This window comes from Oncorhynchus gorbuscha, linkage group LG08 (assembly GCF_021184085.1).
Source record: "Oncorhynchus gorbuscha isolate QuinsamMale2020 ecotype Even-year linkage group LG08, OgorEven_v1.0, whole genome shotgun sequence".
In the NCBI taxonomy this organism is placed as follows: Eukaryota; Metazoa; Chordata; class Actinopteri; order Salmoniformes; family Salmonidae; genus Oncorhynchus; species Oncorhynchus gorbuscha.
The window spans coordinates 65252385-65267703 of NC_060180.1; the positions used below are offsets into that span (position 1 = coordinate 65252385).

Here is a 15319-nt window from a genome sequence, read left to right on the forward strand (position 1 = left end):
CTGTTCCTGGAGAGCTACCATCCTGTAGGTTCACTCCAACCCTGTTCCTGGAGAGCTACCATCCTGTAGGTCCACACTCCAACCCTGTTCCTGGAGAGCTACCCTCCTGTAGGTTCACTCCAACCCTGTTCCTGGAGAGCTACCATCCTGTAGGTCCACACTCCAACCCTGTTCCTGGAGAGCTACCATCCTGTAGGTCCACACTCCAACCCTGTTCCTGGAGAGGTACCATCCTGTAGGTTCACACTCCAACCCTGTTCCTGGAGAGCTACCATCCTGTAGGTTCACACTCCAACCCTGTTCCTGGAGAGCTACCATCCTGTAGGTTCACACTCCAACCCTGTTCCTGGAGAGCTACCATCCTGTAGGTTCACACTCCAACCCTGTTCCTGGAGAGCTACCATCCTGTAGGTTCACACTCCAACCCTGTTCCTGGAGAGCTACCATCCTGTAGGTTCACACTCCAACCCTGTTCCTGGAGAGCTACCATCCTGTAGGTTCACACTCCAACCCTGTTCCTGGAGAGCTACCATCCTGTAGGTTCACACTCCAACCCTGTTCCTGGAGAGCTACCATCCTGTAGGTTCACACTCCAACCCTGTTCCTGGAGAGCTACCATCCTGTAGGTTCACACTCCAACCCTGTTCCTGGAGAGCTACCATCCTGTAGGTCCACACTCCAACCCTGTTCCTGGAGAGCTACCATCCTGTAGGTTCACACTCCAACCCTGTTCTTGGAGAGCTACCGTCCTATAGATATTCACTCCAACCCTGTTCCTGGAGAGCTACCATCCTGTAGGTTCACACTCCAACCCTGTTCCTGGAGAGCTACCATCCTGTAGGTTCACACTCCAACCCTGTTCCTGGAGAGCTACCATCCTGTAGGTCCACACTCCAACCCTGTTCCTGGAGAGCTACCATCCTGTAGGTTCACACTCCAACCCTGTTCCTGGAGAGCTACCATCCTGTAGGTTCACACTCCAACCCTGTTCCTGGAGAGCTACCATCCTGTAGGTCCACACTCCAACCCTGTTCCTGGAGAGCTACCATCCTGTAGGTCCACACTCCAACCCTGTTCCTGGAGAGCTACCATCCTGTAGGTCCACACTCCAACCCTGTTCCTGGAGAGCTACCATCCTGTAGGTCCACACTCCAACCCTGTTCCTGGAGAGCTACCATCCTGTAGGTCCACACTCCAACCCTGTTCCTGGAGAGCTACCATCCTGTAGGTCCACACTCCAACCCTGTTCCTGGAGAGCTACCATCCTGTAGGTTCACACTCCAACCCTGTTCCTGGAGAGCTACCATCCTGTAGGTCCACACTCCAACCCTGTTCCTGGAGAGCTACCATCCTGTAGGTTCACACTCCAACCCTGTTCCTGGAGAGCTACCATCCTGTAGGTTCACACTCCAACCCTGTTCCTGGAGAGCTTACCATCCTGTAGGTTCACACTCCAACCCTGTTCCTGGAGAGCTACCATCCTGTAGGTTCACACTCCAACCCTGTTCCTGGAGAGGTACCATCCTGTACCATTGCTACCATTGTACCATTGCTGTCTCTGCCTGGCCGGTTCCCCTTTTTCCACTGGGATTCTCTGCCTCTAACCCTGTTACGGGGGCTGAGTCACTGGCTTGCTGGGGCTCTCTCGTGCCGTCCCTGGGGAGTGCGTCACCTGGGTGGGTTGATTCACTGTTGTGGTCGGCCTGTCTGGGTTTCCCCCCTTGGGTTGTACCGTGTCGGAGATCTTTGTGGGCTATACTCGGCCTTGTCTCAGGATGGTAAGTTGGTGGTTGAAGATTTCCCTCTAGTGGTCCTGGGGGCTGTGCTTTGGCAGAGTGGGTGGGGTTATATCCTTCCTGTTTGGCCCTGTCCGGGGTGTCCTCGGATGGGGCCACACTCCAACCCTCCTGTTCAGCCTCCAGTATTTATGCTGCAGTAGTTTATGTGTCGGGGGCTAGGGTCAGTTTGTTTATCTGGAGTACTTCTCCTGTCCTACCCTGTTCCTGGTAAATCTAAGTGTGCGTTCTCTAATTCTCTCCTTCTCTTTTTTCTCTCTCTCGGAGGACCTAGCCCTAGAACCATGCCCCAGGACCCTGACATGATGACTCCTTGCTGTCCCCAGTCCACCTGGCCATGCTGCTGCTCCAGTTTCAACTGGCCTGGGCCCTAGGACCATGTCCCAGGACTACCTGACATGAGGACTCCTTGCTGTCCCCAGTCCACCTGGCCATGCTCCTGCTCCAGTTTCAACTGTTCTGCCTTACTATTATTCAACCATGCTGGTCATTTATGAACATTTGAACATCTTGGCCACGTTCTGTTATAATCTCCACCCGGCACAGCCGGAAGAGGACTGGCCACCCCACTCTCTAATTCTCTCTTTCTTTCTCTCTCTCGGAGGACCTGAGCCCTGGACCGTTCAGGACTACCTGACATGATGGCTCCTTGAGTCCCCAGTCCACCTGACTGTGCTGCTGCTCCAGTTTCAACTGTTCTGCTTATTATTATTTGACCATGCTGGTCATTTATGAACATTTGAACCTTGGTCATGTTCTGGATAATCTCTACCCGGCACAGCCAGAAGAGGACTGGCCACCCCACATAGCCCGGTTCCTCTCTAGGTTTCTTCCTAGGTTTTGGCCTTTCTAGGGAGTTTTTCCTAGCCACCGTGCTTTTACACCTGCATTGTTTGCTGTTTGGGGTTTTAGGCTGGGTTTCTGTACAGCACTTTGAGATATCAGCTGACGTACGAAGGGCTATATAAATAAATTTGATTTGATTTGATTTGATCTGTAGGTCCACACTCCAACCCTGTTCCTGGAGAGCTACCATCCTGTAGGTCCACACTCCAACCCTGTTCCTGGAGAGCTACCCTCCTGTAGGTCCACACTCCAACCCTGTTCCTGGAGAGCTACCATCCTGTAGGTCCACACTCCAACCCTGTTCCTGGAGAGCTAACCTCCTATCAGCTATAAACAAGAAGAAGTGGCTCCAGTAGGCACACGATCACCAACACTGGACAATTAAGGAGTGGAAAAACATGGCCAGTTCCTGTTGCGTCATGCTGATGGCAGTCAGGATTTTGCGTAAGCAGCATGAGTCCATCCTGCCTGGTGTCAACAGTACAGGCTGGTGGTGATGGTGTACTGGTGTGGGGAGTGTTATCCTGGCACATGTTCAGTCCGTTGATACCAATTGAGCAACGGTTGAACACCATGCCCCTAAAAATGTAGGCTGTTCTGGAGGGAACAGGGACGACCCAGTACTAGATAGGTGTACCTAATAAACTGAAGAGAATACATCTGAACGATATGAATACATGTTGCGTCATTTCCCACCTTGCTAAAGCGATGTGCCACGGAGGAGAACTGCTTGAGCTCCAGGGATGTATCTTCATCACAAGTCTCATCATCATCATCATCTTCTTCCGAATCCAGGTGGCTGTACCGCTCAGACCGGGCTGAAGAGCAACAGAGACACACATTAGTACAAGTAGGGTTGCAAAACTACCAGTAATTTACAAAAGTTACCAGAATCTTTTGTAACTTTTGGTAATTAACAGGTACTCTATGGCAATCCATGGTAACTTTGGTAATTTATACTTTAGAAATGTATTCATATAAAATAAAAATCTTAATGTGTGTCCATATCATCCATGCGTTTCAAGATGATACACCTTATGGTTCAAGAGAAAATAGGCTAAAATTAAAAATGACATTCTCAATTAACTCCGCAATTCTCATATTAAACACAAACAATATTCACGAAATTGATGTATTATATTTAGGGTACTGTTTTACAGTTTAGTTTTTCTATTTTAAAATCATCATATTTTACATATTTTATAATGCTATGAAAATAACATAATATTCCAGTAGCTTAAACTATGAAAAGGTAACAGTAATATACCCTAAATACAAGTCAAGAAAGGAGCAGCAGCATACTACACAGATTAGGTTAAATTGGCCCTAACCCCTGACCCTGGGTCAGATATTTTATCACCCCATATGATTAAGATTGGGCTGGCAGGTAAGGAATTCTGACCCTAGATCTGAGGTTAGAACCAACTTATAACTTCAGTACACAACCACATTTAAAATACTCTCAATGAGAGTGGTAAAGCTCGCCACCTACTGTCAAAGTAACTGGTGTCGTCCTCAGTCTCCAGTTGAGGGATAAACTCAGCTTTCTGCCGTAGCAGTCCATTCCAGTCCAGACCCACAAAGAACATGTGCATCTTGACCTCTGGTGTTCCCCCTGGGAGTAACATGGGGATGCATGATTGTATCATTGATTTGATCAAACTATTCTTCAATATGATCAACTGAATATACTAAACATTAGGAACACCTTCATAATATTGAGTTGCACCCCCTCCCCTTTTGCCCTCAGAACAGCCTCAATTTATTGGGGCACGGACTCCACAAGGTGTCAAAAGCATTCTACAGAGATGTTGGCCCATGTTGACTCTAATGCCTCCCACAGTTGTGTCAAGTTGGCTGGAAGTCCTTTGGATGGTGGACTATTCTTAATACACATGGGAAACTGTTGAGCGTGAAAAACACAGCAACGCTGCAGTTCTTGACACACTCAAACCGGTGCACCTGGCACCTACTACTATACCCTGTTTAAAGGCACTTCACTGAAGTGGATTTAACAAGTGACATCAGTAAGGGATCATAGCCTTCACCTGGATTCACCTGGTCAGACTATGTTATGAATAGAGCAGGTGTTCATAATGTTTTGTACACTCAGTGTAGTCAAACCCACATTACTTTAGGTTGTGCATATTTGGTTAATCTCATCAAACCAACTTGGTGATTAAAACAACTATTATGACATTGAACCGTTTCAGTAATCTGAAGGGGCTCCTGAGTGGCGCAGCGGTCTAAGGCACTACATATCAGTGTTAGAGGCGACACTACAGACCCTGGTTTGAATCCAGGCTGAATCACATCCGGCCGTGATTGGGAGTCCCATAGGGCGGCGCACAATTGGCCCAGCGTCGTCCGGGTTTGGCCGGGGTAGGCCGTCATTGTAAATAAGAATTTGTTCTTAACTGACTTGCTGCCTAGTTCAAATTTTAAAATTGTACTGTGTGTATTTATTGATCTGTGGCAATGATATTGGTCATGTCCCTAAATAGAACTATCTTGTGATAACTTATTCAAAAGTCCCAAAAAAGTATTCAAGAAGTGACTTGTTCAATCAGATACTTCTAAAGTGTCCTAACATAATACTGTACTGACATCATACCCACAATAAATACATGTATTTTTATAAAGGCAATAAAGAAGACACCCACCAGTCCCGAGGCGGTCTAGGGGGCTTTGTCTCAGCAGCCTGGTGATCAGGTCCTGGGCATCAGCAGGCAGGGTGTCCTCCCCCTCAGGCCAGATAATGTCATCTGTGAAATAAAACACGTTTTGGAATACAATTTCATCTCAATTACACACAATACAACATGAAACATTTGGCAATAATTCAAACAGATTGGTAGTTGTGAATTGTGACACTGGTGACGAGACGTTCTTCTTGACACTGGTGACGAGAGGTTCTTCTTGACATTGGTGACGAGAGGTTCTTCTTGACACTGGTGACGAGAGGTTCTTCTTGACACTGGTGACGAGACGTTCTTCTTGACACTGGTGACGAGAGGTTCTTCTTGACACTGGTGACGAGAGGTTCTTCTTGACATTGGTGACGAGAGGTTCTTCTTGACACTGGTGACGAGAGGTTCTTCTTGACACTGGTGACGAGAGGTTCTTCTTGACACTGGTGACGAGAGGTTCTTCTTGACACTGGTGACGAGAGGTTCTTCTTGACACTGGTGACGAGAGGTTCTTCTTGACATTGGTGACGAGAGGTTCTTCTTGACATTGGTGACGAGAGGTTCTTCTTGACACTGGTGACGAGACGTTCTTCTTGACACTGGTGAGGTTCTTCTTGACATTGGTGACGAGAGTTCTTCTTGACACTGGTGACGAGACACTGGTTCTTCTTGACACTGGTGACGAGAGGTTCTTCTTGACACTGGTGACGAGAGTTCTTCTTGACACTGGTGACGAGAGGTTCTTCTTGACACTGGTGACGAGACGTTCTTCTTGACACTGGTGACGAGACGTTCTTCTTGACACTGGTGACGAGACGTTCTTCTTGACACTGGTGACGAGACGTTCTTCTTGACACTGGTGACGAGACGTTCTTCTTGACATTGGTGACTAGATGACTGAAAGACACCTGGGACTGTGTGCCTATCACAGAGTCAGACAAGGTAGAGGGGGTGCTTGGGTCAAAAAGACAGCGAGCACCATGCAAAAGTGGCAATCAATGGCCAAATATAAGAGGTGCACCCTCTAGCTTTTCTAACTCTGTAGTGCATATTTACTGGATCGATTTGACCAGTCAGAGCCACGTTACCCAAGCCTGGATAAACCAAAGTGAATGATTCAAACAATAATAAACATAGCATTTAGTCTAATTTAACCAGGCTAACACAACCCATTAATGAGATGACTCTCACCATTGACCACTTGTCCGAAGAGCTGCTCGGGCGTTTCCCCGAAGAAAGGCACGCAGCCCACCAGGAACTCATAGAGGATGATGCCCATAGCCCACCAGTCCACCGGCTTCCCATAGCCCTGCCTCAGGATCACCTCTGGGGCGATGTACTCTGGAGTACCACACACCTGGGACAGAGAACCAGAAGAAGGGAGGATTTAAGAATGGACATTGGATGATAAAATGAGTATAGGGCAGGTAGGCAAACAGAATGAGAAGGTATAAGCGAGAGAGACAAATAGAGACAAAGAAAGAGAGAGCGAGAGAGAGAAAAAAATCTGATCAAGGAGAGAGAATAAGAAAAAACAGTAAGTGAAAAAATATATATAAAAATAAATGGAGAGAACGAGGACAGAGAGAGAGAGATGGAGAAAGAACAGAGAGAGATGGAGAAAGAACAGAGAGAGATGGAGAAAGAACAGAGATAGAGATGGAGAAAGAACAGAGAGAGAGAGATGGAGAAAGAACAGAGAGAGATGGAGAAAGAACAGAGAGAGAGAGATGGAGAGAAAGAACAGAGAGAGAGAGAGATGGAGAGAAAGAGAACAGAGAGATGGAGAGAAAGAGCACAGAGAGAGAGATGGAGAGAGATGGACAGAGAGAGAACGGAGAGAGAGAGGACAGAGAGAGACATGGAGAGAGAGGACAGAGAGAGATAGAACAGAGAGAGATGGAGAAAGAACAGAGAGAGATGGAGAAAGAACAGAGAGAGAGAGATGGAGAGAAAGAACACACAGAGAGAGAGATGGAGAGAAAGAGAACAGAGAGATGGAGAGAAAGAGCACAGAGAGAGAGATGGAGAGAGATGGACAGAGAGAGAACGGAGAGAGAGAGGACAGAGAGAGACATGGAGAGAGAGGACAGAGAGAGATAGAACAGAGAGAGAGGACAGAGAGAGACATGGAGAGAGAGGACAGAGAGAGACATGGAGAGAGAGGACAGAGAGAGACATGGAGAGGACAGAGAGAGAACGGAGAGAGAGAGGACAGAGAGAGACATGGAGAGAGAGGACAGAGAGAGATAGAGAGCTCACCTGTTTGTCTATAAACTCCCTTGTGTCCTTCTCAATGTGTCCCTCATACAGGTTGGTGGTCATGTTCATCAGGCCGATCTTGGACAGGCCAAAGTCAGTCAGCTTGATGTGGCCCATGGACGTGATCAGTAAACTACGCCGGAAGAAAAATACATTAGAAATAATTGACCGTCGAACAAACCGAAAGCTGGACAGTGAACAATGGCGAAAAAGCCTTTGTGCAAAGAACGTCCAGAATGTATGGAATACGCTGTATATACACCTATAACCAGCCGCACCTCTTCAAATGGCCACTTTGAAATAATATATAGGCTTAGTACTGAAAATAAATCAACTCTATAGCTGTAGGCCACGCACACATTTTTTTTTCTCCGCGCTATTGGTTAGAACCTGTAAGTAAGCATTTCACTGTAAGGTCTACACCTGTTGTATTTGGCGCACGTGACAAATTTTGATTTGATTTGAAGGCTGCTGAGGGGAGAACGGCTCATAATACTGGCTGGAACGGAGTGAATGGAATGTTTGATGTATTTGATACCATTCCACCTATTGCACTCCAGACATTACCACAAGCCCCTCCTCCACAATTAAGGTGCCACCAGCCTCCTGTGCGGTAGTTAGGTTTCACACTGACTTGTCAGGTTTGAGGTCTCTGTGTACGATGCCGTAGTTGTGGAGGTACTCCAGTGCCAAGACAGTCTCCGCAAAGTACATCCGGGTCATGTCCACTGGCAGTGGGCCAATGTTCTTCAACAGGTTGGCACAGTCCCCACCTGAGGAAGATAACCAATAGACTGGAAAAGGCTGACAGCAACACGCAGGAGAGCCTACTTTGATTTATGTGCTACTGCGACTTGATGCACCTGAGCTCAATTTTGAGCCTCATAGCAAAGGGTCTGAATACTTATGTAAATAAGGTATTTAATTTTTATATACATTTGAAAACACTTCTAAACAGCTGCTTTCGCTTTGTCATTATGGGGTACTGTGTGTAGATTGATGAGGAAAAAAATATTTTATACATTTTAGAATAAGGCTGTAACGTAACAAAATGTGGAAAAAGGGAAGGGGTCTGAATACTTTTCGAACTGTATATCTTAAGTAAGAACCTACCTTCTACATACTCCATGACCATGCAGAGGTGGCGTCTCGTCTCGAAGGAGCAGAACATGGAGACCACAAAGGGGTTCTCAGCAAAGGTCAGGATGTCCCGCTCCACAAACACCTGCTGGATCTGGTTCCTCAGCATCAGATTCTGCCGGTTGATCTTCTTCATGGCAAAACGCTGCCGGGTCTCCCTGTGCCTCACCAGGAACACAGCACTGGGACCATGGGAAAGGAGAGAGAGAGAGAGCCAGAGAGAGAGCCAGAGAGCGAGCCAGAGAGCGAGCGAGGCAGAGAGCGCCAGAGAGCGAGCAAGAGAGCGAGCGAAAAAGAGCCAGAGAGCCAGCGAGCGAAAAAGAGCCAGACAGAGAGCGAGCGAGCGAGAGCCAGAGAGCGACAGAGAGCGAGCGAGCGAGAGCCAGAGAGCGAGCGACCGAAAAAGAGCCAGAGAGCCAGCGAGCGAGAGCCAGAGAGCGAGAGCCAGAGAGCGACAGAGAGCGAGCGAGCGAAAAAGAGCCAGAGAGCGAGCGAGCGAGCGAAAAAGAGCCAGAGAGCGAGCGAGCGAAAAAAAGAGCCAGAGAGCGAGCGAGCGAGCGAGAGCCAGAGAGCGACAGAGAGCGAGAGCCAGAGAGCGACAGAGAGCGAGAGCCAGAGAGCGACAGAGAGCGAGAGCCAGAGAGCGACAGAGAGCGAGCGAGCGAGAGATAGAGCGAGCGAGAGACAGAGAGCGAGAGCGAGAGCCAGAGAGCGAGCGAGCGAGAGCCAGAGAGCGACAGAGAGCGAGAGCCAGAGAGCGACAGAGAGCGAGAGCCAGAGAGCGAGAGCCAGAGAGCGAGAGCCAGAGAGCGACAGAGAGCGAGAGCCAGAGAGCGACAGAGAGCGAGCGAGCGAGAGATAGAGCGAGCGAGAGACAGAGAGCGAGAGCCAGAGAGCGAGAGCCAGAGAGCGAGCGAGCGAGAGATAGAGCGAGCGAGAGACAGAGCGAGCGAGCGAGAGACAGAGAGAGAGCGAGCGAGAGACAGAGAGCGAGCGAGCGAGAGACAGAGAGCGAGCGAGAGACAGAGAGCGAGCGAGCGAGAGACAAAGAGCGAGCGAACGAGAGACAGAGAGCGAGCGAGAGACAGAGAGCGAGCGAGCGAGAGACAAAGAGCGAGCGAACGAGAGACAGAGAGCGAGCGAGCGAGCGATAGAGAGCGAGCGAGCGAGAGACAGAGCGAGCGAGAGACAGAGAGCGAGCGAGCCAGAGAGCGACAGAGAGCGAGAGCCAGAGACAGAGCGACGAGAGCCAGAGAGCGAGAGCCAGAGAGCGAGATCGAAAGAGAGCGAGCGAGAGCCAGAGAGAGAGAGGGAGCGAGCCAGAGCCAGAGAGAGAGAGGGAGCGAGCCAGAGCCAGAGAGAGAGAGGGAGCGAGCCAGAACCAGAGAGGGAGCGAGCCAGAACCAGAGAGAGAGAGCGAGCGAGCAAGCGACAGAGAGGGAGCGAGCGAGCGAGAGACAGAGAGAGAGCGAGCGAGACAGAGAGAGAGCGAGCGAGAGACAGAGAGAGAGCGAGCGAGAGACAGAGAGAGAGCGAGCGAGAGACAGAGAGAGAGCGAGCGAGAGACAGAGAGAGAGCGAGCGAGAGACAGAGAGCGAGCGAGAGACAGAGAGCGAGCGAGCGAGAGACAGAGACGAGCGAGAGACAGAGAGCGAGCGAGAGACAGAGAGCGAGCGAGCGAGAGACAGAGAGAGTGAGCGAGAGACAGAGAGCGAGCGAGAGACAGAGAGCGAGCGAGCGAGAGACAGAGAGCGAGCGAGCGAGAGACAGAGAGCGAGCGAGAGACAGAGAGAGAGCGAGCGAGAGACAGAGAGAGAGCGAGCGAGAGACAGAGAGAGAGCGAGCGAGAGACAGAGAGAGAGCGAGCGAGCGACAGAGAGCGAGCGAGGGAGAGAGAGAGCGAGCGAGCGAGGGAGAGAGAGAGCGAGCGAGGGAGCGAGAGACAGACAGAGCGAGAGACAGACAGAGCGAGAGACAGACAGAGCGAGAGACAGACAGATCGAGAGACAGACAGAGCGAGAGACAGACAGAGCGAGAGACAGACAGAGCGAGAGACAGACAGAGCGAGCGACAGACAGAGCGAGCGACAGACAGACAGAGAGCGAGCGACAGACAGAGAGCGAGCGACAGACAGAGAGCGAGCGACAGACAGAGAGCGAGCGAGAGACAGAGAGCGAGCGAGAGACAGAGAGCGAGCGAGTGACAGAGAGCGAGCGAGTGACAGAGAGCGAGCGAGCAAGAGCCAGAGAGCGAGCGAGCGAGAGCCAGAGAGCGAGCGAGAGCGAGAGCGAGAGCCAGAGAGCGAGAGCGAAAGAGAGCGAGCGAGAGCCAGAGAGAGAGAGGGAGCGAGCCAGAGCCAGAGAGAGAGGGAGCCAGAGCCAGAGAGAGGGAGCGAGCCAGAACCAGAGAGAGAGCGAGCGAGCAAGCGACAGAGAGGGAGCGAGCGAGCGACAGAGAGAGAGCGAGCGAGCGAGCAACAGAGAGAGAGCGAGCGAGCGAGAGAGAGAGAGAGCGAGCGAGCGAGAGACAGAGAGAGAGCGAGCGAGCGAGAGACAGAGAGAGAGCGAGCGAGCGAGAGACAGAGAGAGAGCGAGCGAGCGAGAGACAGAGAGAGAGAGAGCGAGCGAGAGACAGAGAGCGAGCGAGAGACAGAGAGCGAGCGAGAGACAGAGAGCGAGCGAGAGAGAGAGCGAGAGAGACAGAGAGCGAGGGAGAGACAGAGAGCGAGCGAGGGAGAGACAGACAGAGCGAGCGTGCAAGCGAGAGACAGACAGAGCGAGAGACAGACAGAGCGAGAGACAGACAGAGCGAGAGACAGACCGAGACAGGTTGCTTCTTAATAACAGTATTAAGTTAACTCTTCTGCACTGATGTGAGAGAGCATGATCAGTAAGCATCTATCATATTGCTTTTGCCATATTTTGTTTCCAGATCAGTGCAAATGAAAGAGAGGAATCAGTCTTCACAAAGACTAGTAAAACCCAATCTCTCTCCAGAAACAAACTCTAGTCCCTACCCCCTAGGCACTGTGGAGATCTGAGACGATTTGACCAGTGTACATAATATGGCACAATTTGTCCTCACAGCACTAACAATATTTGGACAGGCATTTGGGCAGTGTGTCATAAACATTGGCGTGACATTTGTTGAAGAAATGTTAAACTGCCATTTTAGCCAACTGTATGGCACCACACATTCAAGACATTCACTTTCAGTTTCACTTCCACGTTCAGCTCACTCACATTTCCTCAAAGACAGAGACCGCTCTAAAATAAGAGCTCTTCCTCACCCATAGGCCCCGTTGCTGATGAGCTTGATGGTCTCAAAATCGCTCTCTAGTGGTTTCCTGCGAGAAGGAGTGCAGGCTGCCCGGTTCTGAGACACAAAATGAATGAACAAAGCTATTTGACCCGAACACAAACAAATTTGCCAGGCCGAAACGGCTAAACAAGCTGTGTAACTGTCGCAGTTGTTTACGTTTAAAAGAGCTTTTCATCTCATCTCATCCAAAGCCAAGCCAACTCAATTCTGGAACATGCTAGTTATAGAGTACTTGCTACACTATGCTAATACAACGCCTTCTGTCACTATGATCTAACCATCATGGCTGAACTTGTAAGTGTTTCTGGTTGCCCTACCTCAGTGTCGTCGGTGTCTCTACAGGCCGCTCCGTGCCCAGGGCTGGTCTGCTCCAGATGGACCATGTCTACAGTACAACAGCGGGAGAGAGACCATGGTCAGGCACCAAACAGAAGGAAACAAACAAACTGCCTGGATAATACAAGACACTCATTTTCATTTTCTGTAGTAAATGTTGCGTGCCTTGATGAACATGACCCTTGCACTGTCACCCCTCTAACTCAATGTGATCCCAAGTTGATCTATTGCATATTATAGCCGGAGACAATATGGGAGAATCACTAAGTAGCAGCATCTTTTCAACAAGTAGCCGCTTGGCCAGGTTTCCAACTAAACCTATAGTGCTTCAAATTAAGAGATAGTGGCTGGTTTTTGAACTGAGCCTGGAAACTTAAGGGAAAGACACCCCTGGTATGTACCAGGAAGAGCAATAGAAATAGCCCAAAGGCCTGCAGATGGCGATATTGATCTGGTATTGACCGGCATGTGCCTAAACATTCTCCATTCAGGCTTCACATGTGTCGATTTCCCCCTTAACCAAATGTAATGGTGAGAAGGGGGGGGGATTTGCATACTTTCTTAATGAAACACCATTTTCCACCATCATGCTAGTGGTTAATGCTACTTCCTGTTGTTGTGCCCTATGGGACTAGCATTCCTAAGTGGTAAAGTGTGTTTCATTAAGAAAGTATGTTGCCCGTTTCCCCCCCTTCTTGCCTTTAAATCTAGTTATGGGGGAAATCGACGCCTTTGAAGCCTGAATGGAGAATGTTTTTGGTACGAATCGGTCCACAGGGGTTGCGAGGGTAAGACGGAAACATCTCAGGAAACCCTACAGATACCTTCCAATGGCTCCCACTGCTCATGCTTTAGCCGATGTATAGGCCCATCCTTCTTTTTACCACTGTGGGATTCTAATAGGATGAGGAAGCCCTGTGGTACTGTACCTTCCAGAGGGTCTCTGGTGAGGCCCAGCTGGCTGATGATGTAGCGCGGGATGTCTGTCTTGATGACCTGGCCCACCTTGGCGTGACCCTCGGCTGCCTCCAGGCGATGAAGGAACTCCTCCGGGTCAAACTCCTATTGGGGTGAAAAGCCAAGAGGAATATATGTTATTATTATCATCATTTACATTAAATAGATAAGTATATATAAACCAGGGTTATTACAGTGTTATAACCCTGTAACAAGCTATCAAGTACATTCAGTGGTGGAGAACTTAACACTACAATGTACTAAACCTATGAAAAATAATTAACATCATAGAGACTGGGCAAAAAGCATCATGGCCGTACTGTATCATATTAGTTGTGTTGGTTGGCAATTGCTTTAGGAGCACAACTTCCTGAAAGCGACTGTGAATCTTACCAGACATTCCAGTAACCTGGCTGGCCTGGAGATGATGATGAGGATCTTCTTCACCAGCTTAATGATGACAGTCACCTCCTTGCTCTCAGACCTCTCGTACGCCTGATGACCAAGACAAACAATACAGATAGAGACAGGTTATATGCCTGAAATGTGCCATAGTTACTCATGACAGGGCAGTGACTGGTATGAAACATTGGCTTCGAAACATTACCTTGTGATACTTTGGCTCTTCCGTAAGAAAATAATGAGCGACTGTTCTAACTTATACAAAGATTAGGGTCAAAGAGAGTTCTTTGAACAGCTTCTCATTGGTAATCTGTTAGTACTTGGTTTGTCTATAATAGTGCCTTCTACTGCTGCAATCGTGTAAGCGTAACTTTACTCAATTTCACACTCAACTTTTTGAAAAGTCCAATTTACGATGTTCTACTAACTCGATGCTTTGACTAAGTGATTGTGATAGGGGGATCAGGGAGTACTGAGGATCCTGCAACACAGTCTAATGTGAGGGCACAACAAAGTGTACATTCAATGACAAGGTTGCATAACACTGTAATTCTGTCCAGGCTGTGGTGCTTTTTTAGGAAAGAGCACATCTTCAGGCCTTGGGACAAAAACTGGCCCATTATAAGATGACTCAATGTGTCACGTCCTGACCTTAGTTCCTTTTTAATGTCTCTATTTTGGTTTCGTCAGGGGGTGAATTTGGGGTGGGCATTCTGTTTTGTTCTGTGTGTTGTATTTCTATGCGTTTGGCCTGGTATGGTTCCCAATCAGAGGCAGCTGTCAATCGTTGTCTCTGATTGAGAACCAGACTTAGGTAGCCTGTACCAGACAGAACTGTTTTGTTCATTCTCTTTTGTTGTTTTTTCATTCAGTGTTCAATTCATAAATAAAGATGAACATGTAGCACGCTGCACCTTGGTCCTCACCTTCTTCCACCAACGGCCGTTACAGAACTACCCACCACCAAAGGACCAAGCAGCGTGTAATGGACTCCTGGACATGGGAGGAAATATTGGACGGCAAGGGACCCTGGGCACAGCCGGGAGAGTATCGCAGTCCGAAGGTGGTGGAGGCAGCTAGAGCGGAGCGGCGGCACTACGAGGAATTGGCTCGAGGGAACGTGCACGAGAGGCAGCCCCAGAATTGTTTTTTTGGGGGGAGGCACACGGGGAGATTGGCGGAGTCGGGGAGGAGACCTGAGACAACTCCCCGTGCTTACCGTGGCGAGAGAGTGACCGGGCAGGCACCGTGTTATGCGGTGTCCCCAGTGCGCACGCATAGCCCGGTGTGCTACATCGCAGCTCTTCGAATCGGCCGGGCTAGAGTGGGCATTGACCCAGGAGGGATGAAGCCGGCTCAGCGCATCTGGTCTCCAGTGCGTCTCCTCGGCCCGGGTTATACGGCACCAGCCCTACGCACAGTTCCTTTTTTATGTCTATTTTGGTTTGGTCAGGGTGTGAGTTGGGGTGGGCAGTCTGTTTTGTTCTGTGTTGTATTTCTATGTGTTTGGCCTGGTATGGTTCCCAATCAGTCAATCGTTGTCTCTGATTGAGAACCATACTTAGGTAG

At 49.3% G+C, this 15319-nt stretch overlaps 1 protein-coding gene across 2 annotated transcripts in view; it reads right to left on the reverse strand.

Annotated features, from left to right (window-relative positions):
* The window catches only part of LOC124042012 (microtubule-associated serine/threonine-protein kinase 3-like), a 66244-nt gene that overhangs the window by 19043 nt on the left and 31882 nt on the right, over positions 1-15319 (reverse strand). For both annotated transcript variants that reach the window (XM_046360277.1, XM_046360276.1), the window contains 11 exons: positions 13742-13843; positions 13321-13453; positions 12373-12440; positions 12024-12109; positions 8708-8916; positions 8229-8367; positions 7595-7727; positions 6524-6689; positions 5306-5407; positions 4135-4257; positions 3339-3460 (listed from right to left, as the gene is read on the reverse strand). In XM_046360277.1, coding sequence (XP_046216233.1) covers positions 3339-3460; positions 4135-4257; positions 5306-5407; positions 6524-6689; positions 7595-7727; positions 8229-8367; positions 8708-8916; positions 12024-12109; positions 12373-12440; positions 13321-13453; positions 13742-13843 — 1383 coding nt within the window. The remainder of the gene's footprint in view (positions 1-3338; positions 3461-4134; positions 4258-5305; positions 5408-6523; positions 6690-7594; positions 7728-8228; positions 8368-8707; positions 8917-12023; positions 12110-12372; positions 12441-13320; positions 13454-13741; positions 13844-15319) is intronic.